The sequence below is a fragment of the Eumetopias jubatus genome, unplaced genomic scaffold (assembly GCF_037043125.1).
Source record: "Eumetopias jubatus isolate StellerSeaLion01/CBP00866 unplaced genomic scaffold, mEumJub1_p1.0 scaffold_11, whole genome shotgun sequence".
Classification (NCBI taxonomy): Eukaryota; Metazoa; Chordata; class Mammalia; order Carnivora; family Otariidae; genus Eumetopias; species Eumetopias jubatus.
The window spans coordinates 36,117,627-36,145,298 of NW_028274817.1; the positions used below are offsets into that span (position 1 = coordinate 36,117,627).

The 27,672-nt window shown below is 45.7% G+C and overlaps 1 protein-coding gene across 6 annotated transcripts in view; it reads left to right on the forward strand.

The window, feature by feature from the left end:
* The window catches only part of CHRDL1 (chordin like 1), a 111,446-nt gene that overhangs the window by 28,397 nt on the left and 55,377 nt on the right, over window positions 1–27,672 (forward strand). For all 6 annotated transcript variants that reach the window (XM_088028944.1, XM_088028945.1, XM_088028946.1 and 3 more), the window contains 2 exons: window positions 1,059–1,171; window positions 3,791–3,884. In XM_088028944.1, coding sequence (XP_087885070.1) covers window positions 1,059–1,171; window positions 3,791–3,884 — 207 coding nt within the window. The remainder of the gene's footprint in view (window positions 1–1,058; window positions 1,172–3,790; window positions 3,885–27,672) is intronic.

Genomic DNA, 27,672 nt, shown 5'->3' on the forward strand with positions numbered 1-27,672 from the left:
TTTTCTTTCTTTTAAAATTTTGATCATCAGGGAAATGTGTACTGGAGAGTGGGGGAGACTAGTGTGTTTGCTACAAGAAGAGTCCTAGTTTGCTTTGACCTTGTGTGATTGGGAAGCAGTGGATAGATGAGGATGGGATTCAAAGGCGAATCACATGGTTTGGAGATTCATTTACCAGTCGTTTGCTAATTGATTACATTTCTTGGCCACGGTGTGGTGTGCTAGGCCATGTGATAAACAGAATAAATGTTGCCTGATTTTGAGGAACTTTTACTTTGATGGAGAAATAAGATGTGTAAAGGAATGCAAGTAACATAGTATGTGCTCAAGGAACTGTGGCACAAGATAAGCTGTGGTTATCAAAATTTCTGTTCATCAAAGGGGAAGGAGGCATTCCTTTTGAGCAAATTGGGAGTCGTTTACAGAAGAACAAGTCTGTAAGTTGAGGAGAACAAGGACTGTGGGTAGTTTTGCTCACCATCTTATTCCCAGCAGTCAGCAGAGTGCCTGACCAATAGTAAGTGCCCAAATATTTGTTTCATGATTGAATGATATTAGCACGCATGGGCAAAAGCCATTTATAGGAACTTAACACAATGCGTCTAGTTCATTACTGCTACACCACCCCCCGGGCAGCTCGGAGAAAGATCAGCATTTCAGACCTTAGCTTGCATTTCCACAGCAAGGGAGCACAGCCTTTTCCAGAAGGACACACGACGTGCACCCTTATCTTACCATTGTTAACAGAGCAGTCACCAAGACTTTGGCTTCACTCAGGCAAAGCTGGGTTTGACTCTCCTGTCAGTTACTTACTGGTTATATGACTTGATTTCCCTCATCTGTGAAACGAGACTCACAGTGGTGTCTACCGTACTGGGTCATTGTAGGATCGAATAAGCACAGCATGTGAAACACAGCCCGTAGTAGGTTCTGGAAACATTCCCTATGCCTCTGCTCTTGATGTAACACAAAAACAGATGGAAAGTGCAATTGCCTTTGGATTTGATGACTTTGTCTGTGGGGCCTAACAGGCATATTCTCCATCTCCTTCCTCACAGATTCAGAGACATACTGTGTGTTTCAAGACAAGAAGTACAGAGTGGGCGAGAGATGGCATCCTTACCTGGAACCTTATGGGTTGGTTTACTGTGTCAACTGCATCTGCTCAGAGGTACAATGTGACACCCAGTTTGCTCCTCGGCATGCAGAGGTGCTTCCGGTGCCCAGATGGCTGGGAAGCAGGGGTGGTGAAAGCCTAAGAGAAGATAGGAAGCAGCTTGTCAGGAGAAATAAATGTCTCCTGACTCTTTTCCTCTTGTTGCCATTTGGCTTGGGGGATCTCTAAGTATTTGCTATGGACAGATATTTATGGTCTCCTAGCCAAATGATATGGGCCATGGTGGGGAGAAGGTAAAAAAGTTTGATAGCAGGAGTAGGGAAACAGAGCTCAAAGTAATGCCTGGATTATGGACAAAATCGTTTTTGAAGATCATTTTCAAGGCTGGCCTTTAGAGAAGAGATTAGGACAGATAATACAGTGGTTGATTGAGAGAGCATATTTGATGTATGGGCCAGTAGCAGTAATTAGCATTGAGGCTGCAGAACCTTGGCCTGTCCCTGGTAACCATTACAGTTCTCTTGGCTTGGCCTTGACTCCTGACCAGACATTCAGAGGGGTGTTTGGACACCTTAAATGCCATCTTTGCAATAGGCAAAGCAGGTACTCTCATCTTCTTTCCATGGCCTTGACCCAGGACCACAGCTGTGTTCCATCTTTCTGAATAAGCCTCTACTGTCTTATACTAGGCCTTGGCTTTTCAATTTCTGCTCTATTGCCACTCAGGGACAGGTTATTCCTTGTTGTGGGGGCTGTCCTGTACATTGTAGGATGTTTACCCCATCCCTGGTCTCTACCCACTAGACACCAACAACACCAATTCCAGTTGTGACAACCAAAAATGACCTGAGACATGGTCCAGGTTGCTTGGGAACAAAATGACCCCTGGTGGAGAACCACTTGGGTAAGGAGGCCTTGTACCAGGCCTTGAGAATGGAGAACTCCGAGCATATGGAAAGAATTTTCAAGACCAGCCTCTCACTTGAGACCTTGTGGAAGAACTTGTAATTCCTCCTTAGTGCCTAGGTAGTATAGAAGCAGTCACTTGCAAGCCAGATTCTTTTGCCATTTAAGTAGAAGTTGGGCTTTTAGAATTCTAAGCACGTGGAAACCTAACCTTCAGGCAGTAGGAAGTCATGTTAAGAGACTACTGGGCTCTGGAGTTAAGACAGACCATGTTTCCGACCCTGGCTCTGCCACCTGTAAGCTGTGTTACATTGGACAAGTTACCTGAACTCTCTGAGATCCCTTCAGCTTCTTTTTCTTTAAACGGGATGATGATACTATGTATTTCACAGGATTGTGGGAAGGATTAAATTCACTAATAGGTTTCAGTCACCTAAAACTGTGCTCGGTCACAGCCAACATTCAAGAGATGTTAACTGCTGTCAGGGCGATCATCATCGCTATTGTTATGGTTATTATTTTTATTCATCTGTTAACTCTAGAACAGAATTCAGTTTAAGGTTTTAAGGAGGCATTGGTGTAGGCCTCAGCCAGAAGGAGTGGTTTCTGATGTGCTTGGGTGATTTCACTTCAAGATGATACCACCTGGCTCTGCGGAGCGTGACACATAAGGAGGCTGTGTGGTGTTTCCAAATGCAACACTCCAAAAACGTATTCTAGAAAGTCCACGAGAAAAGAAAGAGGTTTTATGGTAGGGTGATTCAGATTTGGATAAAAGAAGCCTGCCTCTTTCAATGGCTGGGGCAGGTATTAAATAGAGCATCTGGGTACTGATTAGCTCCCTGGTATGACATGATTGCGTCAGATTCTTGACGCAACACATTGGAAATGGACAGCTAACCCTTGGGGGCTGAGTTTTGCCATCTGCAGGGCAGTGAAAATGTTAATACGATCCGAGTACCGACAGCTCCAGTGCTAGGCATCTTCTCATTCCCCACCCTCTTTTTCATCCTCTTGCCCCACAAGAGCGTGATAGATACAAGTCACCCTTGCTTGGAATGAATTATGGATGGAAATGCTAATGCAAAATTGATTTCCAAAGGCTTCCTTTGATCTAACAATGGTTGAGAGCTGTCAGAGCTAGGGGTCCTGTAATTGTAAGTGGGGCAGGGACCCAGTCACCCCCGCCCAGGCATGCTAGGTAATCAGCTCAATTCCAAAGCTTAGCTTGTTTTCAGAAAGCTTATGACTGAAACAGGAAGTGAGGAGAGAAGGCGCCCGCCCAGCCCGCTGGTCCAAGGCAGAGTTACATGGAATCCAGGACCCATGTGCCAGTGATGTCTCCTTGCCCAGGGGTGGCTAGCTGCTCAGGGGACCGCATCGCTCGTTATCCCTTCCCTCCCGTGGCATTGGGCAGGTGATCCTGTAATTAGACTAGGCTCCCGTCGATGTGCAGCTGGAGCCGGAAGTGGTGGAAACACCACAAAGGCAGGCCAGGAGGAGCCTTCCACAGTTGGCGGGAAGCTTTGAAAACCAGAGCAAGAGTGACCTGAGCTTTTGAAAAATATGCCAGTAAGCAGTGAACCAACCCAGCAGAGGTGCTAGTGATGAGAAAAGGGAAGAAAGTGGTGATTCCATTCAGCTACTTGGGAATGTGTCATTCACTGTCTGGGTGAGTCCCGGCATGACTGTTTGCCAAAGGGGCATGAGCGCAGGTGACCTTTGAGAGACCTTAATTTTTTTTCATGGTTGCCTCTTCTCTTCCAGAATGGGAATGTGCTCTGCAGCCGAGTCAGATGTCCAAGCCTCCATTGCCTGTCCCCTGTGCATATTCCTCATCTGTGCTGCCCACGCTGCCCAGGTAAACCAGATTGCCTCTTTCTTTCCCAGCTGCGGCTCTCCTTCCTCCCGCTTCCCCCCAACCCACTCCATCTGCCTAATTCCCCAGAAGGGAAACTTCCAGACAGAAATAACAATAGGACACTTTTAGGCAGCCCACACTGGCCCCTAAATACTGTTTATAGCCCAAGCGGGGCATATTCTAGGCTCTAATAATAAGTTATTGGGTACCCAGTAACAGATTTTCATTGGGCTTTTAATCATGTGAATGTGGATGTCAGTTGGGGGAAGGGAATTGTGGCCCAGAGAGTTTGTGCCATAAACAGCCTCTTCCTGCCATGGGCACTGGGCACGTGTCTTAAGCAATTAGTGCTGGGATTGCATAAATCAAAGGAGCTGAACCAGTGAGGTTTATGACAGTATAAAGCTGCCTGCCCGCTGAATTGTCACCTCCTCCAGACTGCACAGTTATTATGTACACATTGTTAAGAGCAAATCTAAGGGGAAGGCGGGCAGAGACTTTTTCACAAGGCTGTTAGGACGTCTACTTTGAGGGTTTGCGGCTAGGGTGTTTGTCTGAGGCAGGGGCTCACTCAGTGACACTTTGTTCATGTCTGACTGGGGCCTAGCTCCCACGCCAGGGGCATACAAGCGTGGAATGATGAAGAGAATGCCTGTGGGCTGGACAGCAGTCCTGGGAAAAGCTAAGTGACTGCCTCAGGATCTAGGCAGTAGAAGCCTTGTAGTCCTGTAAGCTGATCCTGTTTCTCTCTAGGATGGAGGTTCTGGAGTCAGAGTCCATGGGTGGGCTTTATGGGGTCAGTGAACCCTTTAAAATTGTTTTGTTCTTGGTGTAACTACGTATACATGTAAATTCCTTTAGAGAGGATCCATAGCTTTATTGGTATTTGTGGAGGGGGTGTACCTGACCCTAAAAACGTGAAGAACCACTATTCTAGGGCATAGGTGGTGCTTTTTTTAAGTAGTAAGGAAACTCCAGAACTTAGAAGAGAGAAACCAAAAGTGTTCAGGCAGCAATGGTAGGAATGGGGCTAAGAATACGGTTCAGTGAAAATTCAGTTAACATTTCAGTTATAGGAATGGAGGTGTTTAATGGAGAAGAAGCCCCCAAACCATTTTGGTCACTACCTTTGTGAACTATACCTTCCTGCATCAGTAAAGACACTCTGATGAACACAGGGGAGTCTTTCTCAGATGGCAAAAGATGATGTCATGTCACACGTTTATCATTTTGAATATTGGTGATGATAATATATGCTTCAAGGTGTAAGAGACTGACTTGGCGTAAGATCGACCTCAAAGTTGGCTTTTGGAATAAATCCCCAAATGAGGCTTACTATTTTTATATGCCTTTCTTTGCTGCTTCTACTTAAACTGGATTACGAAGGAAGGATTTGGTAGATGGGAGCAAAATTTCTGGTTAAAAAGGCCAATCTGGAGATTTTTTTCCCCATCTTTTCCCCCGGAAGTCTCCAAAAGTGGTTTAATGCCATAGGAATTTATCTAAACCATGTAGACATTGTTTGTCCCTGGGAAGGAAGTTGAGGCATGACCCAGACATGAAGCACAGCGTAGAAAAGCGTAGAGTGCAATATGGCTATCACCTACCCCAGCTACAGAATAGGAAACAAGTATTGAGAAAAATGGAAAGTATAAGCCAGCAGTTCCTTTGGGTGAAAAATAAAGTGATAAAGGAATTGAGATGATAAATAGCAGAAAAGAGAAAATTGTCTTTAAAAGACTTAAAAAGCCCATTTTATGGAGTATAGAAATAAGCCGTTAATTTTCCTTTCCTTCTTGTCCTTGCGGGTCACTCCTTGTGAGTTCATTTTCCTTCTTGTTAACTATAACCTTTACCAGTTCTTTCTGTGAGGAGTGGTACCAAAGTTCCCTAGTCCTTATTTGCAAAAATGTCTTTATTTTGTCCTCATCCTTGAGTGAAAATTTGGCTGGGCATAAAATTATCGGTGCATGCTTGTTTTCCCTTAGCACTTAGAAGAAACTAACAAATAGTCTGTGGACTTCCTCCGTTTGTGGATAAGAAATCTACTGTTTGATTATAGTTCTTTTGTAGGTAACTTGTTTTCTCCTTCTTTTAGCTTTTAAGATTTCCTTTTTCTTTGGTGCACATGATGAAGTATATCGATGTGTGATTTATTTTCATTTAACCTGCTCAGTACATGATTTCTTTCAGCCAAAGGACTCAAATTTTTCTTCAGTTTTACTCATTGTTTTTCTGAAAATTACATCTTACCCTTCTTTTTTCTTCATTCTCAAAGTTGCCTTTGGCATATGGTTTTGCAGATCACTTAATTTATCTTCTGTCTCCCTGTTTTTTTAAGATTTATTTATTTTAGAAAGAGAGAGGTGGGGAGCGTGGCGGGGAGGGGCAGAGGGAGAGAGAAACTTAAGCAGACTCCATGCTGAGCGTGGAGCTTGATACGGGGCTTGATCTCATGACCCTGAGATCACGACCTGAGCTGAAACCAAGCATCAGATGCTTAACCGACTGCACCACGCAGGTGCCCCTATCCTCCGCGTCTCTTAATGCTTCCTTTATTTTTTCCATCTTGGTACACTCCCTGTAATGATATATTACTTCAGTTTTGTCCTCCAATTCATGAATTCTTTCTCAAGTTTTCTCATGCCTCCTATTTAGGCCATCTGTTTGGCTCTGTTTGTTCTTTTATTTTCAATAACTGTATTTCCTCCCAAGTTTTTGGATTACATTTTAAAATATCTACATATTGCTCTTTTATAAGCCTGTGTTTCTTGGGATCTTATTATTTTCTTTATTTCTTTAAGGTATTGAAGTATTTATTTAGAGTCCATTTTGGACTGTTTCAATGTCTATATATTTTTCAGGTGTGAATTCTACTTTTACTGGTTTCTTGACAGCTTTTCTTGATTCTGAGTTTTCCCTTGTTTTCTAAAATCTTTGTTTAAAAGCTCATTATCTGTGTGTAGGGGGGTTTCTCTTGCATATGCCCTTCCTTCCTGGGGAAAATGTTGTTCCAGGCCATGTAGGTCACTTCACTCTTAACCGGGTCATATATTAGTGTCTCAGCTTGGGCTCCCTCATGTCTGGATGGTCGATTTCTACCTCTGTTTTCTTGTACAGTGCTAGTCCCTGATAATGATCTTGGACTGGGACCTCAGCTGCAGCTGCCTACCTTGGGAAGCAGTCCATTTGAGGGCAGGAACCACCTCAGGTGGGCAGAGCTATGTCAGCCCCTGTTTACGTGTGAGGAGTGTGGCCCTAGTCCCCACCTTTACATGAGAAGCCACTCAGAGGCCACAGTTCTTGCCCGGCTGTCTGCATCCAGTCCCAGGCGCCAGTGGACCATATATGGCTTTTGGCCCCCATTTATCACTATACTTTTCCTTCTGTGTTTTATTCCCCAAGGAGTCTCCTTTTGTTTCTGAGCCTGATTTTGGCAGTTTTAAAGACATTTATTTATTTACTCACTCACCCATGTGTTTATTTATATCTTTTTTATATAACTGAGTTTTCCATTTCATCCCTCATTCGTCGGTGGGAAAAGAGCAGGGAGTTCTCACATGTGCTCCCCCTGCCATATTGAACTGGAATGCAGACCAGCTATTCTTTCTGTTGAAGAGAAAACAAGAGTAAACAGGTTTAAACCTTCAACCATAGCAGAGAAGAATGGAGTTTGGTAAAAGGATGAACTTTGGGACACAGTGGCTGTTCAGTCCTAGTATCAAGGACTAAAGAGAATTTTAGTCTCTGTGCGGCATATTTCTATAAGTAAAAAGGTACCCTCCCATCTGAGATAGAGTTGTCACAGTTCTGCTCTGAGACTGGGCAATGGCTGGGATGACTCCTCTGTATTCCTTCCACCCCAGTGGTTATTAGGCATGAGGAAACTCATGCCTTCAGGGCCACCGGAATGTTTGGTCAAAGGAAGGGGCTCTGATTTTCCGTCTTAACCCAATGGAAGGCACCATGATGAAAATGTCCTCATTTAAAAATAGGAGATTTATAGCCAAGACGATGAGCAGGTTCTGTATCAAAAAGGAAAAACAAACAAGGAAGCCATACACCCAAGGTGTGGGCTCTAGATACTTTCCTGTAGCAGTGTTGACTTCAGGGAGCATTCACGTGGATAGAGATTGATTCAGTGGGAGGATCTGGCGGGACATGCCATTGGCGGAGACAGAGGAGCCATGACCCCCCATTTACTTCTGTGTTTCCCCTGTTTCTTGCTCTCTAAACTCCCCACCCCGGAAAATTCCAAAGTTCCCACTCATATTGGAGGTGGTCTCCTGCAGCTCCTGCTGAACCGTGGCAATCAAAGTTTGCAGACTGCTTTTCCAGAATTACCAGAGAGAAATCCATACTGATTCCCATTAAGAGAAAATGAAAATGTTTTTTCATCAGTACTTCCTCGAGTGTCCATGGCGGAGGTCACGTCTCGGTCCCATATGACAGGATGCTCTACAGAGCCCAAAGAGGCCGGTGCTACATGGAGGTTAGAACATTCTTAATGGCAAAGTCAAGACTGCACAGAAGTCAGAAGGGTCACTAAATCCACCCCAGTCTATAAGCAGGACTCTCTATAGTTGAGAGTAGACTCTCCCATGATAATGGGAGATATATAGGAATGAAATTCCATATCTTCTCTTTTGGGGAAGTGGAGTGGTAAAGAGGGGAGGAGAAGACTCATAGTGACCAGGAGCCTAAATCATGATATTACCTAAGTTGTTTTTTTTTTTTAGTAGGCTCCATACCCAGGATGGAGCCCAACATGGGGCTCAACTCATGACCTTGAGATCAAGACCTGAGCTGAAATCAAGAGTCAGATGCTCGGCCGACTGAGCCAACTAGGTGCCCCTACCTAAGATTTTTTTAATGGCCATTCTTAATGAATTTGCTACTCGGAATTCACAAATTTGTGTTCCCTTGGGGGGTATTCCAGCATTCTTGGGTCATTAAAGAGCTATTATGAAATTGCCAAGGGACGCCTGGGTGGCTCAGTCGGTTAAGCGTCTGCCTTCGGCTCAGGTCATGATCCCAGGGTCCTGGGATCGAGTCCCGCATTGCGCTCCCTGCTCGGCGGGGAGCCTGCTTCTCCCTCTGCCTCTGCCTCTCTCTCTCTCTGTCTCTCATGAATAAATAAATAAAAAATCTTTAAAAAAAAAAAAGAAATTGCCAAAATATCTGATTTGATCTCTTACCAGCAACCTAATCTACAGCATTTCCTTTTGGCTAGGTGTGAACAAATTTAGTTCTATGAAATGGTCTTAAGGGGTAGTGATTGTGTGGTTTTGCCAAGAGAGGCACCCCTCACCACAGTCTTTTGAATTCAAGGGAGGTTAAAGAAATGACCTCTCCAGTGATGCACCCTAGTCTATGTGTTCCTGTAAGGAGAAGCTAGAAGCTCAATGCCATTTGTCTCTTGACAGTAGTTGGGTTGTGAGCTAGCTGGCAAATACACACATTTCTTATCTAATACGATATATGCATTTCTTAATTTTAAAGAAATTTTTTGTAAGTTTTTATTAAAAGTCCAGTTAGTTAACACATGGTGTAATATGAGTTTCGGGTGTACAATATAGTGATTTAACACTTACATACAGCACCCCGTGCTCATCACAACAAGTGCTCTCCCTCATCCCCATCACCCATTTAACCAGTCCTCCCACTTACCTCCCCTCTGGTGACCATCAGTTTGTTCTCTATCGTTAAGAGTCTGTTTCGTGGTCTTCCTCTCTTCCCTTCCCTGCCATGTTTGTTTTGTTTCTTAAATTCCACATATGAGTGAAATCATATGGTATTTGTCTTTCTCTGACTAACTTGTTTTGCTTAGCATAATATTCTCTAGCTCCATCCACATTGTTGCAAATGGAAAGATTTCATTCTTTTTTATGCCCGAGTAATAGTCCATTATATATATATATATATATCTCCCATCTTCTTTATCCATCGATCAGTTGATGGCCATTTGGGCTCTTTCTGTAGTTCAGCTGTTGTTGATAGTGTGGCCATAAACATCAGGGTGCATGTATCCCTTCAGATCTGTATTTTTGTATCCTTTGGGTAAATACCTAGTAGTGCAATTGCTGGATGGTAGGGCAGTTCTATTTTTAGCTTTTTGAGGAAACTTCATACTATTTTCCAGAGTGGCTGCAATATATTCATTTCTGAAAATCCTCATATTCTGCAAAATTATACACTGAAAAATAACAAGGCTTAAGGAACAAACAAGATTGGAGAAAATAACTGGAAACTTAACATAATTTTGTAACCAGAGTACTAACAAAAGAATTATACTAATAAAGGGGCATCTGGGTGACTCAGTCAGTTAAGCATCTGCCTTCAGCTCAGATCATGGTCCCAAGGTCCTGGGTTGGAGCCCTGAGTCTGGCTCCCTGCTCAGTGGGGAGCCTGCTTCTCCCTCTTCCTCTGCCCCAACCCCCCACTTGTGCTCTCTCTCACTCTGTGCTCTCTCTCTCTAAAATAAATAATAAGTAAAATCTTTTAAAAAAAAGAACTAGCCTGATTTAAAAAGGCACCTTAGATTTCTAATAAATAAAAGAAAATTACAGTAAGTATAGACTTCACCTTTTAAAATGGTGACACTAGCTTGAGGGAAGAGGGATTAGGGAAGGGTTGAAGCTGCTGAGTTGTAGAGACAAGAGAAAAATGCCCAGAGATCAGAGGGAATCGTGTTGTAAGCACTTACAAGGCAGAGCATATGGCCAAACCGAGCCAAGACAGAGAATGGGGGGCGAATGGGAATTGGAGAGAGTAGTGTTTTTTCATGGTTTGCTGATTTAAGCTGTGTTCATGTACTTGGCCTTCAGCTGCTGTCCCTCAATGGTGCAATGTATTAATGTGCTAGGAAAACTCATGCAAGAACCAATGCAGTTTCTAGTTTATGCCAATAGCATTCTCTTTTCTACCACTTGCATCCAAACAAGTTAGGATTACACGAATCTATACCACAGCGGAAATAGCCTCTGTAAGATGAGGTAGATTTATGGCATTTAGCCTTCGACAATTTCCAGTGACAGTTGCTGGTCACTCGATCACTCTGATTCTGTTGTTTGGTCTTTAATTGCTGACCTATCTGCATGTTGTGTTCCCATTCCTGTTCTATGACTCTGTGGCCATGTCTGTGACTTCCACTGTTACAACAATGAAGTAAACAGGCCTGTTTTGTTCCCTCTGGTGTTTTTTTTTTTTTTTTTTTTTAAAGCAAAAGTTCAAGGGGGATTTCTTTAATTTCTGTTGTGGTAAAGTACATATAACCTAACATTTCTGATTTTAGAGTGTATGCCTCCGTGGCATTAAGAACATTCACAATGTTGGGCAACCATCACCACTAATGTAGTTCCTGAAATTTTTCACCACCCCAAAAGGAAACCCTGTGGCCATTAAACCATCACTATCCCCCCCCGACCAGCCCCCGGTTACCACTAATCTGCTTTCTGTTTCTATGGATCTGCCCTCTTCCGGACGTTTCATGTAAATGGAATCATACAGTATGTGGCCTTTTGCGTTTGGCTTCTTTCACTCAGCATAATATTTTCTAGATTTATTCATGGTGTAGCATGTATTTGTACTTCATTCTTTTTCAGGGCTACATAATATTCCAGTGTATGGATCTGCCACAGTTTGTTTATTCATTCAGTAGCTCAGGGACATTTGGGTTGTTTCCACCTTTTGGCTGTTGTGAATAGCACTGCTGTGAACATTCCTCTACAGGTTTTTCTGTGTCATGTGTTTTCAATTATTTGGGGTATATACCTAGGAGTGGGATTTCTGAGTCGTGTGGAAATTAGGTGTGAAACTGACTGAGGAATCTCGTCCAGATTTCAGAGCCACCCCATTTTCTTTTGGTTCATCTCTTTGAGTAACTGCTGATGGCCATCCTTATGGCTGCTGAGTGCTGCTCTTGCTGTCATCTGTGTTTGATCGCCATTGCTCTCTTCTCTCTCTCTTTTTTAAAGATTTTATTTATTTGAGAGAGAGAGAGAGAGAGCATGAATGGGGGAAGGGGCAGAGGGAGAAGGAGAAGCAGGCTCCTTGCTGTGCGGGGAGCCCCACTCAGAGCTTGATCTCGAGATCCTGGGATCACGACCTGAGCCCAAGGCAGAGGCTTAACTTACTGAGCCACCCAGGCGCCCTTCTCTCTTCTTTTGTTCTTTTCTGAATTTTCCATTCACCTCCCCCTTTGATTTTATTGAAAAGGGTCAATTCCTTTTAAACAGCAAAGTAATAGCCAACCGTGATACTCTTCTTCCTTTACGGAGACTATGATAATGATAGTATGCAGGGTGATCAGCAGGGGCCCATTTCCTTGCCTGCAAAAGACTGATGTGTTTTCAAAAAACTCTTTCTGGCTCCAGAGCTATCCAAAACCCTGAGGATTCTAGAATATTAGTCTCCAGATAGCAGGAGTTCTTACTTGATTATTATTATTGTTAGTATTCTTACACCGATTGTTGAGAGGTATCCACAGAGATATTCACTGTTGACCACTAGCCCCTCCATGTCTACACTGGCTGCTCTCCTACATCTTAGACCCTTTCACTGTCTTCCACACTTTATTTCTATTCTTTTCCTCATACACTTGGTACTTGAACACTGTACAGAGGAAACAGTGGGGCACCTGAGTGGCTCAGTCAGGTAAGCCCCCGACTCTTGATTACGGTTCAGGTCACGATCGCAGGGTTGTGAGATTGAGCCCTGCACTGGGCTCTGCGCTCAGTGCAGAGTCTGCTTGTCCGTCTCCCTCTGCTCCTCCCCCCAACTCCCACTCTCTCTCTCTCTCTCTCTCTCTCTCTCTCTCTCTCTCTTAAATAAATAAATAAATAGAAAAAGAATGTGACTTCCTGTTAGCATGTTAGAAGCTCTTATGTCATGTAAGAACAAGACTTTTGGGAAAACTTCGTCTTTGCTTCATGGTAGAGTAGAACCCCTCTATTTTTTTTCAATGGACATTAAGCAAAACTGGCCCCACACAAAGGTTAAGAAGGTGGCCCTTCATCGAGGGATACAGAGAAGCCCCATTTGTCCCAAATAAATCTTTCATTTGTTTTCTGTATTTAAGAAACCTCCACCATTGGGGCGCCTGGGTGGCTCAGTCAGTTAAGTGTCTGCCTTCAGCTCAGGTCATGATCCCAGGGTCCTGGGATCGAGTCCCGCATCGGGCTCCCTGCTCAGCAGGGAATCTGTTTCTCCCCCTCCTTCCCGCTCATGCTCTCTCTCCCTATCTCTGTCTCTCGCAAATAAATAAATAAATAAAATATTTATAAAAAAGAAACCTGCACCATTACAGTCACTCTTCCAGGTTAAAGCAGTGTTTTCCAAAGTTTGTTGCAAGGAACACAATTTTATGGGACAATAATAGGGTTTACTAAGGAAAACATTGATAGAGGCAGATAAATGAGAGTTTCTGGGCAAATAAACTTTCTGGATTAGAGAACGTTAAACAGGTTGCTTTTAATGCAGGACTTCTCTGAGCCTTTAATATGTTAATATACATTATGAGTCTATAAGACTGGGGTATGGACTGGGGTATGGGATGCAATATTTTTCAAACTCATTCAGCTGTTTTTTTTTGTAAGGCACTTTGAAGAACTGTGTTTTTTAGTATATGTTTTAAGAAGTCTTGGATTATGCCATTCAGTTTCCAGAAGGTATTTATATTATAGCAATAAGTCATTAGTATAAGGAGTATCTTAGTTTGGAGAAGTTCATTAAGGGTATCAGGCCCTTTTAGAACAAGACCCCAAACTAGTGTCACTCAAACTTTTGTGTGCCAAAGGACCACCTTGGGAGATTTGATAAAATGCAGACTCCCAGGCCTTATACTAAAAATTCTGATTCAGTTGAGCTGCAGTGGATATTCTGCGCTTTAAACAAGCACCTCAGTTCATTCTGAGGCAGTTGGACTGGGGACTGCACTTGGGTCCCAGGGAGGATCTTGATAAAGGAGGTCAAGATCACTGCCTACAGAGAGCAATGCTGGGCAAGACCTTGGAGGAAAGGACCCTGTGCATATGCACAGGGCCAGGAGCAACACAACAACATGGTTTCTCTGATAATGGGGAACGTAAGTACCCCAGAAACGTACTTTGCCTACGTGACACTTTCCCAGGACCAACCCTAAAGTTACATGTGCATACTGTTCTGTCTGGCCAGCCCCCCTGCTTTCCCAGAGCTCCCACCTAAAGCCTTCCTCTTCTGCCGCCTTCCACATTCAGTGCCCCTGGCTCTCCTGTCCAGAGAGAAGGACCCTCCGTGGGGAGCTCCCCCCCCCCGCCCCGCCCATTGTCCATGACTTGTTGTTGGCAAGAAATGAATGGCATTTCTGGGAATTAGCCCAGGAATTTCTCTGATAAACAAATGAAACTCTCAAAGGGAAAAGCAATCAACATAGTTTGAAATAAAATCAGTGTTTTCAAGCTTAGTCTGTTTTCAACTTTGTTTGAAATCAGAGTCACATCTAGGGTATTTTAAGGAAAGGCTTAGGAAAATGCCCTTTAGTGAGCGCTCTTCCTGGTGGCGGGGCTGACTCGTACATAAACCGGGGTCTGCTTTCTGAGTAAGCAGAGCAGGTGATTATTATCTTGATTTCCCGTCACCTGCGGTTCCAAGACCTGTCCAGCCAGCAGGGCAACAGCCTCTGCCTCTCCTTCCCCATTTCCCTGCCAAGTTGCTTGACACCGAAAATGCTATCATTATTACAGCTTCATCGTCTTTATTTTTTTAATTAAAAAAATATTTTAGAGAGAGAGAGAGATAAGCGGGGGAGGGGCAGAGGGAGAGAGAAAGAGAGAATCTTAAGCAGGCCGCACACGTAGTGCGGAGCCGGACGCGGGGTTTGATCTCATGACCCCGAGATCATGACCTGAGCTGAAATCGAGAGTCAGACGATTAATGGGTTGAATCACCCAGGCACCCCATTTCATCTTCTTAATTCAGGCTCTGATTCCTGTTTATCTATCTTTGAAAGTGGTGACTTAACTGTTACTAACCTTTTCAATTTCATCTGCACAGAGGATCTAGAGAGCAGAATTTGATGGTAGAGAGTGTGGGTGGGTGGGTGGGGGGAGATCCCGAGGCCACTAGCCTAGGAGCCCAGAGGAGTTTTGGGGTGTGGAGGTTGAAGGGGTCGTCTGGAGAGTCAGGCTCTATGTTTTCCACAGTGCTTCAGGGTGCCCAGCCTCTCAGTAATATCAAGGATAAGTTCTTTATTTGTGGCAGAGGACACAGTAGTTTCTAGGATGAGTTGCCAGCTCTCAAGGTTTTCACTTTGGGGTTGCTAATTTAAAACCAATATGTTCTAGAAGTAACCAAATATCCTTGCTATCTGCTGCCTAGAGCCAAAGGGTTCACTCCAGGGTTTTGGATGCAAAATAACTATAACCCAAAAGGTTTACCAGATTATTTGCAGCCACTAAGATAAATAACAGTCTTTATTAAAATGATTTTCATCTGATTTTTGTATTTAGAGTTTTACACCATCAGCTATTCCCTAAAAGTGATTTTGGAAACTGGCAGACTTAGGGTGTCAGTTACTGAAATCCTTTCCAAAATCCACCTCCTCACAGGACTCCATTTTTGGCCATCAAAATAGGCTATTGTATAAATGTCTTGATGTGTTGTCGCTTGTCTTTGCCACACATATGCTAAGACCCAGAGAGTGGGAGGTGGTTCAGCAGTGGATGTGTGGCTGCTGAAACCGTTTTTTTTTTTTTTTTTAGGGTTGTACTCCCTGGATGGGAGAGAAGCTATGAAGTATATGTACTGTGTCTTTAAAGAAAGGGATAAAATAAAGTTATGGGCAGGACAGGGAGGAAGAAGGTTGGTTGGATTTTTTTTTTTTTAATTGGAAAGAAAGGGTAAGACATCAAACTTGGGAGTAGAGGTTACTTTTAAAACATCAAGATAAGGTAAGTGTCCCTGCAAGCTTGATTTTTCTTTCCTTTAGCAAACTCCTGCAGATTTGATTTTTTTTTCACAATTGCAAGATCATGCCCTCAGGGATCTAAGGCCAAATCAGAGTCCACACTTACCATCATACCTTTTGTATGGTGTATTTATGATTCTAATAGGACAGAAATGGGGATTGAGAGGGAGGGGCAGGGAAATCTGGCTTGCTTTCTTCCTTGCTTTTTCTGTTTCCCTTTCTCTCTCTTCCCTGCCTCTCTCCCTCCCTCCCTCCCTTCTTTCCTTTCTTCTTTCTTAATGTCTTTTTATTTAAAAAAAATTTTATTGTAGCCTGGGTGACTCAGTCAGCTAAGCGACCGGCTCCTGATTTTGGCTCAGGTCATGATCTCAGGGTCCTGGGATTGAGCCCTGTATTGGGGTGTTGGGGTCTGCCTCTGCCCCTTCCCCCCATTCATGGTCTCTCTTTCTCTCTCTCTCTCTCAAATCTCTCTCTCTCAAATAAATAAATCTTTAAAAAATTTTTATTGTAGTAAAATATACATAACAATGTACCATTTTAACCAAGTCTTTAAGATTGATTTATTTATTTTTGAGAGAGAGAGAGAGAGAGAGAGAGAGAGAGAATGAGTGGCAGGAGGGGGCAGGGGCAGACAGAGAGGGAGAATATCAAGCATACTTCCCCCACCCCCCGAGCAGAGAACCCGAAATGGGGCTCGATCTCAGGACCCTGAGATCATGACCTGAGCTGAAATCCAGAGTTGGACGCTTAACTGAACAAGCCACCCGGGTGCCCCTACCATTTTAACCACTTTTAAGTATATAGTTTTGTGGCCTTATGTACATTTATGTTGTTATGCAACCATCACCCCCATCCATCTCAGGGATGTTTCCGTCTTCCCGGAGTGAAACTCTGTCCCTCATGAAACAAATCTGCATTCCCCCCCTCCCTCAGTCCCTGGCAACCATCATTCTTCTCTCTGTCTCTATGAATTCGACTGCTCCAGGTACCTCCTGTAAGAGGAATCACACAGTATATTTCCTCCTGGGACTGTCGCCTTTCCCTTAGGGCAGTGTCTTCAAGGTCCATCCATGCTGGTGGTGTGTCTCCTTCTTTTCCAAATGGGGAAGTAGGCCGAGAAGAAATTTCGGAAGGGGCTGGTGGTACAGAGGAGCAGCTGAAGTCGGGAGGCAACCGAGAAGCATCTAGCAAATGTCAGCTTTCAGAGTACTTTCCCTCAGCTGAGGAAGACTCCAGAGACCACAGATTCTTGAGCAATGACAGCCGTGACAAGCGGGAACTGGTGATAATGACTGCATGAAGGCCTGGGGTTTTGAAAGACAGACATAGTCCTTATTAGCGTTTCCTAGGGAACTTCAGACCGTGTTATCTGTTAGCAGCTGAGGACTGGCAGGTTTGGTCAGCTTTTAGAGAAATCCATAGGGGTAGAACTGTGTCCCTGTTTCTCTTTATCTGGAGAAGTGCCTTTCCAAAAGCACCTCCTCTGAGATTGCTCTCTGAGGGAAATCACATCTGGAGCCATTTGGTGTGGTTTTATTGGAAAGATTATTAAAGGATCAGAGTATCAAACCTGAGAGGCAATGTTGGAGGAAAAGGGTAATTACTGAGCCCCGTGAAAGAAGGACTGAAGGGACTTCAACAATCTTCTGAAACAGAAATGGGTCCTCCTAGAGGATGGTGATCAGCTTTCTCCTTCCACCTCCAAAGGTGGGGAGTGGGCAGAAATGGGCTTTAGCATAGGAAAGTTATGTACCAGGAAGCACAGTTGACCATGGAACAATGAACTTGAGCAGGGGCAAGGGGGGCTGATGCCCCACAGCTGAAAATCTGTGTATAACTTTCAACTCCCCCCACCCCGCAACTGAACTACAAAGGGACTACTGTTGAGCCGAAGCCTTACTGAGAACATGAACAGTCAATTGATACATATTTGTGTGTTACATGTATTATATACTATATTCTTGCAATACAGGAAGCTAGAGAAAAGAAAATGTGTATTAAGAAAATCACAAGAGGGGTGCCTGTGTGGCTCAGTCGGTTAAGCGTCCAACTCTTGGTCTCATTTCAGGCCTTGATCTCAGGGTTGTGAGTTCAAGCCCCACGTTGGGCTCCATGCTGGGCGTGGAGCCTACTTAAAAAAAAATCACAAGGAAGAGAAAATACATGTATGGTGCTCTACCATATTTACTGGAGAAATATCTGCATATAAGTGGACCTCATAGTTCAAACCAGTGTTGTTCAAAGGCCAACTCTATTTCTAGGCATGGATAAGGGGAGCAGAAGTCTTTTAAGATTTTATTTATTTATTAGAGAGAGAGAGCGTGAACGAGAGAGTGAGAGCATGAGCAGGGGGGAGGGTCAGAGGGAGAAGCAGACTCCCTGCTGAGCAGGGAGCCCGACTCGGGGCTTGATCTCAGGACCCCAGGATCATGACCTGAGCCAAAGGCAGACGCTTAACCAACTGAGCCACCCAGATGCCCCAGCATAATGTATTTTTACACGACACTACATTTTCATTTGTTTTGGGATGATTATGATTGGAGACAAATGGTGACCCAAAAACCTTTAAATGTTACAGTTAAGCATAGGATTGTGTTCATGCATATGGTTTTTTGGGACCTGTGATTTTTGTTTAATTGTTTACATTATTTTCATCTCCTTGGTGTTTGGTTTGGTTTCCTTTGGTCCGGTTTGGTCTTTTTCTTTTTCTTCCCCCACCCCAACAAAGCAGATCAGTACCAAAGCCTGGACAAAGGGTGTGTCCTCTGTCCTCTGGGTATGCCCTTGGAATTAATCAGAAGGCATTTGGGGGCATTTGGGATGTTGTCCTCTGAACCACATAGTGCAGGGGTATGAGGACATCTAGATGAAGCCATGTGGCTTCAGGTCTGTGTCACTGACCAGATGGCCCATTTGGCTTTCAGAATCAAGACCACATGTGGGAAGGAGGGAGAGCTTTGGTTCTGTGGGGATCCACATTCCCTCCCCCCACCCCATGAGGCTGAACTGTGGAAGGCACAGGGCCAGAAAGGAGATGGGGTCTTACCCTGCTTTTCCCCCAATTCACTGTGGAACGTGCACAGAGCTGGCTGGCCTCCTGGTGCCCGTTTTCTCAACTTGTAAAATAAGAGTGATAATTCCTCCCTTCCACTAAGGTTCGCATTGACAGTTGATGTGGGAAATTGCTTTGGAAAGTATAAAGAGGTGTAAGCAAGGCGGTAACAGGCAGGGAAAAGAAGGAATTTGAACCCCAAGTCCCCAGATTGCATCATGAATAGGGAATGTGGGCAAAGACTGAAACCCAGGCATTTTGGTACATGTTCCCATAGATCCCCGTGACAGCAGCCCCATAAACAGGCACTGACCATATGTCTCCAGCCTTAGGGAAAAGTTGTGGGGGGTCTAAAGGAAACAGGTGACAGGTTTAATGAGTATCAGGCAGAAGGCGTAAAATAAATGGCATCACCTCTGCTTTTTTTTAAAAAAAGATTTATTTATTTATTTGAGAGAGAGCTCGAGGTGGTGGGGGGAGGGCAGAGGGAGAGGCAGAGAATCCTCAAGCCCCAACACAGGGCTCGGTCCCAGGACCCCGGGGACACAACCGGAACTGAAATCCAGAGTCGGCCACTTAACAGACTGAGCCACCCAGGCGCCCCTCTGCCTTTCCTTTCCATTTCCTTCTGATTCGATTTTTGGAGGTGCCCCAAGTGAGCGTGCTGCTCAGTAATGCTGATGTTCCCAAAGCAGAGTGAGCACTTAGCAGGGACATGGGGTCATGCCCAGAATGCCTTGGGAGACAAGGTAACAATCTCTGGGCTGCCGTGAAAGCTTGACTAGGTTTCTTTCTTTTTTTTTTTTTTTCTTTTGGCTAGGCCTGCCCCTGCCCCTGCCCCCTGCCTCCAGTCATAAAAAACGTTGATCAGGATTCTCTGCTCTGTACTGTTGAGTGCTGATTAGGCTGCCATAATTCCTGTTAGCAGGCCAGGAGTGTTCTTGTCCCTACTCTCTTGCAAATTGGTGTTCCGGCTGGAGCACAGCTGACCCTGTTGCAGGGGGCCCCTCAGACCACCAGTGTCAGGGAAAAGAGCTATTGCCACAGTGTCGCTTCCCAATCCGGGAGGATCAGCGCCTCCCCACCCTTCTCCCAGGGCTTTGGAAATCTTGGAGAACCATTTTGATCATGACAGTGATTGGGGAATGTCCTTGGCGTTTAGTAGGCAGGAACCAGGGATGCTAAATGTTCCACAGTGAGCAGGAACACAATGCAACGAAGATGTGTCCCGTCTGAATACCAGTGGTGACCCTATTGAGAGACACTGGAGAGCAGCCTTATTCAGAGAAGCCCAGGGAAGGGAGTCTCCTCCCAACCCGAAGCTGGTGATTTGTGTCCACTCACTCACTCATTCATTCGTTCCTGTCACAAACGTTTACTGAGTACAGGCTTTGGGCCAGGTCCCATGAATGGTGCTGAGGTTTCAGTCCCTGCCTCCAAGAGCCCACAGGCTAGTCAGGGAGACAGGCCTAACGAGATGGCTACAACATAATGTGATGAGTACTTCAGTGGAGGTGTGGACAGGGTTAGGCAGGCAGAGAGGGGAGGAAGAGAGACACTCTCCAAGAGCCAGGAGGCAGGCTCCTCAGAGAGAAGTCAGTACTCAAGCTGAGTTCTGACAGACAAATAGAGCTCGTCCAGGTGGAGGAAGAGGAAGGGGAGGGCACGTGCAGAGGCACATGTGGGACAGGGCCTGGGGTGGGTGTGGGCCATGAGGGAGGGAGGAGGCTTAAAAGATCAGGTTGGTGGGGACCCAGTCTCAAACAGCCTCGCATGTCCTACAGTTAGACATTATTTTGTAGAGCCAGCCCTCTGCAGACATCCGGGGTAGATGAAGTTTGTCTCTAGTCCTCCCAGATATCTTTTTGCACCCTCTTTCCTCTCTCTCAGTTCCCCATATCCTCACGTCTGTCCCCGCCCCTCAGTGGTCACACAGCTCAGACAGTCACTAACACCTGAGGAGAACAAGGGGCGCTCGCTCTGCAGCACTGAAAGAACTCACGACCCATAGAATTCTAGACGGCAGTGGGAGAGACTTCCGGGAAGAAGACTTTGAAGAACGAAGCACTGAGGAGATAGGGCAGACGGGCCTTCCTCATGAATGTGAGAGCGCGTGAGGCGCGCGTGTGAGCGGGTGTGAGGGGGACAGTCAGAGTTCCCACCTTGAAGGACCGGTGTGATTAAGACCCGAGCCAGGCCCATAGCCCGCTCTCAACAGATGCAAGCTCCTTTGCTATTTTCAAGCGCAGAGCCCCACCATTCAGTCTGGGGGGTGAGAACATGCTGGCCAGGAGGGAGATGAGGCTTCGATGCCAAGGCTTACTGGCTCTATCTGGCTGGTTTCAAATCTGAGCCTTAGCTAGGCCACATCCACGCCCCAGGAGCAACGTAATCGCTTAGGACGTGGCTTTGCAAAATGTAAATTTTCTCCAGTGGAACCACGGCGTTATTCTACCGTGTATGTTCGGGTTTGCCATCTTCATCTCCCCTCTTGGCACACGCAGGTGGTGCAGACCTGCCTTGGAGGCCCAGGTCCGCGGTCTGTCCTCATGTGTGGGAACGCAAAATGGAAGAACCCCAGCACTTAGGGCCGGAGCCAGGGAGATGCATTAGAAAGAAATTAACTTGGGAGGGGCTGGATGAAGGAACACAAGTCTTAGCTGGAGAAGGGAAGCAGCAAAAGGGGGGGTGGTTTGGGACAGGATTCGTAAAGATCATCCAGCTGCCCCCAAACTGAACTTACAATGTTTTCTGTGTTCCCTTTGGAAGGCGGGTTGGCTTGTCCAGCATTCAGTGGAAACTTGTTGATTGACACTGAGTTGGGCACAAGTTCAGTGTGAGTGTGCCTTCAGCTATTTATTTGATTTTTTAAAATATTGCACCCTTTGCAGTTACGAGCGGTCCGTTTCTCCTGGCACCCCAGGGGCAGCGAATTTGCTTGTTAAAATAGCAGCCGTTCCCACTATCTGTGTGAGGACACTGTCCTCCCTGCCCCCATTCAGAGGAGTGGGGCATGAGGTTGTTGGACAAAAATTAAATTCTCCTCTCCCCACCAAAAGAAGCGGAGACTCCTCCTCTGAGTCAAAGGTTTGCCGAAGTGCCCTCGCTCTGCAAGCCTCCAAGTCGGCCCACCGCCCCCCCCCCAACCATCCCGGCTCAGACACACGTGACCGTCACAAACACAGTCTTACCACCCTCACACTCACACCCACACCCATCCCATGAGCTAGAGGAACCCTGGGGAGCCCTTGTGCCTGTCTTGCTCTTCTTTTGTTTTGCCTTCCTTCATTTGCTTTGTTTTGATTTGCAATCAGTCTTTGGGATTACACAGGATAACTTTTTTTGTGATGTTATTAATAGTGCTGCAGAGGGAGCATGTAAGGACTTTATCCTCCGTCCTGGCCAAATAATAAATACAGTGCTGACGGATCAATCAAACTGGTCCTTGTCAGGCTTTGCATCCCATACCTCTTGGGCCCATAGCCCAGGGAGCTCTAAAAGCTGCACGCATTGTTGGATGATCTAGATTATTCATAGGCCTGTTTGAAAGGGAATTTTTCATGAGAGGACTGGATGGCTATTGGCTTTCCTAGAGGCCCTGGGAAAAGATCAAAGGAGCGGAGTCGGGGAGGAAGTGTGGAGCAGCTGAGCTCTCCGAGGGAGGCAATAATGGGGGCCAGAGCACAGCCCCGCCATCTGGGAATGGCAGCCTTGGTCACAGCTGGACGTCCATGATGAGGCCAGGCCTAGAAGGCACGGAGGGGAAGTTCTGTGTTCCCAGGTTATCTTTGGCGTGAGGTTGTCTATACCAGTGCTGTCCAGCAGAACTTTTTGCAATGATGGAACTTATTCTATATCTGCACTGTCCAGGATGACAGCCACCAGCCCACGTGGCCGTTGGGCTCCTGGAATGTGACTGGTGTGATTGAGGAACTGCATTGAAAATTTTCTTTAATGTCGGTTAATTTTAAACGTACACAGACACACGGAATTGGCGCCTACCATTGTGGAGAGTGTGGCTCTGTGTCATTCATTGGATACTTTCCTGTTGCATTGCTTTTGAATTTTGTCTCTTCTACCTGTCGGCTCAGCATCTTGCAGTTAGGTCATAAAGTTCTTGAGGACAGGAATGACAAATCCTACAACCACAGAAAATCACATCTTGAAGAGATTTTTCTTCTTTTTTTGTCCAGCTCCCTCCACTCACATTTGTCAAATGGAGAGATGGAGAAAGACTATAATTTACCTGAAACCACAGCGTTCATTCCAAGTAGCTGAGCCTGGAACCTGGGGCTCCCTGCCTCCTGGACTATGCTTCTGCCTCATCTCCCTTGCAGATGAGTTTCAAAAAAAGGCGATACCTCTCTTCTTTTCCACTCTCTTCACTACTGATGACTGAGATTAATGCCCTGATATGTGGATATGATTTGGACCCCGAGTCTGTCTTTATCTCCTGATGTGCCAAGGCACAATGTAGGCACTGGATGAATCAAGTGTTCGTGGAACGAATTAATTCTCTAAGACTTCCTGGTGTCTGTTCCTTTTTAGGTTATATTTTTAAAGAAAATCTGTTTCCGTCTCCTTCAGGGTGTTTGAGTCGGCTAGTGCTCATGCGGTCTTAGCCTAGGGAGGCGGGGCCTCTGCTCTGCGGACATGGCCATGGCCCATGCAGGTACTCCCTTATAGACCAGGGAACCTTTGGAAGCAAACTGGCAGGCCCGATGAAAATGCTATAGCACTTTGTGCTCTGGGACCTATCTGTATTCCGAATTCTCTAGACCTGATGGTAACCGGGAACATCAGGCCCATAACTCCCCCTTCTCCACTTTTCTCTGGGAAACACAATCACCTAGAACTCAGGGTACCCCCAGCAGGACTTGGGAGCCCTATCTTACTGGTCACCTTAGGAATTGAGAGGAAACAGCCGGGCCACAGTGCTGACTTCAGAATCGACGGCTACAAGGAGACCATTCAACTCATTGGTCCAAGAAAAGTATGCATTTTCCTCTTTTCCTCTCTCTGTTTCCCACCCTAGGCCTTTGTCCCCAACCCGGAGCCAACCAGCAGTAACTCCAAAATAGCTGATTTGAAGCAAAACCTGTTAACAGCCACCAAAGGCTGAGTTGTAGCCAAGCAGCTGGCTCCTCCAGGCGGCCCTGCCAAGAGCCAGGCTGAAGCAAAGAAGCAAATGGCCTGCATCCCATCTGGAGTGAAATGGCCAGCTCGTTTGTTGGTACCACCTAATGGAGGAGCGATCTGGTACTGAGATAGAAGGCTTCCAGGGACCCGCCCAGCCCTAAAAATCTTAAGCCCAAGAATAGTCATTGGATGCCAAGGACACTGGAGAAAATCTTTGGAGCATGTAGAAGGGCCAAGCCAATTGGAGTGCCTGCTAAGCCAGTCCAGGATTCCTAGCATTCCAGCCACGCCATATACACCCCCACCCCCCAGAAGGCAGCCAGTGGCCACAGTGGTGGCTAACGTCCATCCAGCAGGCTGAGACCCTCATTGGACCCTCTGAGAGCCTGTTCCCTTGCTTAGGGTCGGCCTGCTTGCTCTGTGCTGAGTTCAGGGAGGTGGACGGACCGTACCGCCCAGTTTAGCCTAAGAATCTCATTTGCCATAGAATCTCCAGGCAGTGAATCATTTCGAGCAGGCGCTTAAGCAACTTTCCACTGAGTCATCCTGAGGACTGTCAGGTTCACTAATCCTGACATACACTGTGTATATCCTTTGTTCAGACCGTCCCCATCCTGATACTGGGACAGAGGGGTTGGTAAACAACAGAGCTTTGAAGATGTGCTTATTGGAACTCATGGTGGCAGAGCTCCCTCTGCCTATCTCCAAGAAGGCCTGAAGCACTGATTAAAGTCCTGCTAGGACCAACTCTTGATCGGTGCATGCCCTTGGCTACACAGCTACCAGGCGTGTGTACTCTGTACTCTAAGGGGCAAGTGCGTGTTGGATTTCTTTTCCAGACACTCCATGGATCGCTTTCCACTTGGCTTCTTCTAGACCAGAGGTCAGGAATTTTCTTTATTTCTGTAAAGGTCCAGGGAATAAATATTTTAGGCTTCTCAGGCCAATTGGTCTCTGTTGCAGCAACTCTTCCATTGTCATGTTGAAGGCAGCCATAGACAGGATGTAAATGAGCAGTCATGTCTGCGTTCCAATAAAACTTTATTTACAAAAACAAACTGCAGGTCAGCTTTGGCCCATGACCCCTCTTCTGGACATAATGGGCTGAGTCAGATTAGTCAGCAAGACCTGTTATCGGCTGCTAGAGTGTTTATGAGCATCAGTCTGGGGAAGGCATGACCCTTACCCTCAATTCATTTTGGGGGAAGAGATGTAAAAATTGTGGGAGTATTTTCCATCTTTCCCATTCTGAATATGAAAGCCCATTATTCGTCAAATGTTGGATACCCTGTAACAATCAGAATAGGCTACATTATGACACAGTCGCTACCTACAAATCTCAGTAGCTTCAAACAAAGTTTGATTCCTTACTCAGGCTGCCTGTGCGCCTCAGATTAGGGCATGTCTTTCTCATCCGGGGACCCTGGGCTGACTGAGCATTGCCATCTGGAATTTAGTTCCAGTGGCAGGGGAAGGGAACATAGCAAATTTGGCCCTGGCTCTTAGAGACTTCTGTCCAGAAGTGACACAGATTACTTCGGCTCATGTCACTGGCCAGAGCAAGTCACACGGCCATGTTTTGACTTTCAGGGGATAGGGAAGCGCAATGCTATCATGTGTCTGAAAGGAGCAGAACAAGAATATTGATGAATAGCTCTAATGACTACCACACGTTCTAAGAACTTTTTTTTTTTCAGGTTTCTTTTTCATATCTGTTCTTGCCCAGCCCTTAGGTTATCTGTTTCTTTGCCCGACCCTGCCTGGCTTTCTTTTAATGCAATACTATAGGTTAAAGCAAAACTTGTGGCCCATGGTTTTGGAGGAAGGAACGTATTCATGAGGACAAAAGAATTAGTCAGGATAAGCTAATTGCTCTCAAATCCCAATATCGCAGTGGCTGAACACCACAGAGGTAGGAGGCTATGGGGAGGGAGGTCTCTGCTCCATGTAACCCTGATCCTGTTCAGAGTAGTGGCCTCAGCATCCTCTAGGGCCTTGGAGTCCTCCATGGGATCATCTGCGTGGCCTTCAGTCTAGGGGAAAGAACGGAGGGTTGTCAATTAGGTTTTGCAGGTCAGTCTTCGAAGACGTTTATGTCACTTCTCACCACATTCCGTTGACTGGAGTGCATTCCGATCGTCCCACCTACCTGCATGTGAGGCCGCGAAATGCAGTGTAGCTGGGTTTTGGGGGCAGGGGTGGGGTGGAGAGAAAGAAAGTGGGTTTGGTGAGCACACAGCATTGTGTATACTGCTGTATACTTGTCTTAAGCAAGGGTGACTTTTCCTAGGAAGGGCTCGAGCTGCCGAGTCTCCGACTGAGCTCTTTACCAACACCCTCTCAATATTGAAATGTTTGCCCCTCACAGAGCATCGTAGGCTTTGGTGGAGTGAGATACTAGCCTTGCCCTCAGAGAACTTGTATTATAAATAAAGGTAAAGGCAACACCCCCCCCCCATCTCATATTTTGCATTGTATTTCATACGGCCTCGACTTGTAGGTGAAGGCAGTTATATCCTTGCTGGTACAGAGGCTTTGAATGTGTGTCCTAGCGGAAGAAAAGTAAAAAAGATGACATTCAGTGAAATGATGATCAGTGACTTGGGCAACTCCTTCTGAATCCTAGACTGGTTCTAAATCACTCAGAAACTAAAAGGCAGGCATTAAAAGGGGAGCTTTTTGCCCTGGCTATCAGGGTACTCAATCCTTTAATGCTCACATTCAATAATTATGATAACTCTATGAGTTGGTATTTTTTTTAAAGATGTTTAAAATTTATTTGAGAGAGAGTGAGCAAGAGAGAGAGAGAGAGAGAGAGAGAGAGAGAGAGAGCGAGCACAAGCAGGGGGAGGGGCAGAGGGAGAGGGAGAAGCAGACTCCCTGCTGAGCATTGAGCATGACCTGGGGCTCAATCCTAAGACCCCGAGATCACGACCTGAGCCGAAGGCAGACGCTTAACTGGCTGAGGCACCCAGGTGCCCCTGGTTGCTATTTCTTACAGTTACTTCATGGTTCATGTTTTTTCTATTTCAGTTTTTTAACTACTTCATGGTATATGCCTCTTCTTACAGAAAGAAAGAGGTAAAGGTATTTTTTCCTCATTTTATTTAATGCTGAGTTTGAAGATTAATATTTGTGAGGGAGATTTTCGGTGTGTATCGCGGCCTCAGAGCAGTTGATATTACTTGGTGGTTTTGGAGAAGAACCTCAGGTCAAAGAAGGGCTCAACTCTCTAAGCCAAAGGAGGACATCACTCCTTCGAGGGCAGCTGGAGCTTTTGTGTCCAACCCACAGCTCTTGGTCAGAATGGAGAAGGCCCTTTCAAGTTCCTTTTCTCCCTGGCTTTATATTGAATATTTATGGGTCAGATCATTTGTTTTTATGATTTCCTCTAGTCCAGAGTTTCACAACCTCTTTGGGGGCCAGGGAATTCTTTGTTGTCAATCACCGTCCTGGGCACTGGAGGATGGTTAGCAGCATCCCTGACCTCTACCCACTAGAAGCCAGTAGCGCCCTCCCCTACTTGTGACAGCAAAAAAGTGTCTCCAGACACTGCCAGATGCCCTCTGGGGGAAAAATTGCCCTCGGCTGAGAATCATTGCTGTAGTCTGAAAGTATTTGTGATCTTGCACGGATACCCTCACTTCCCCCAG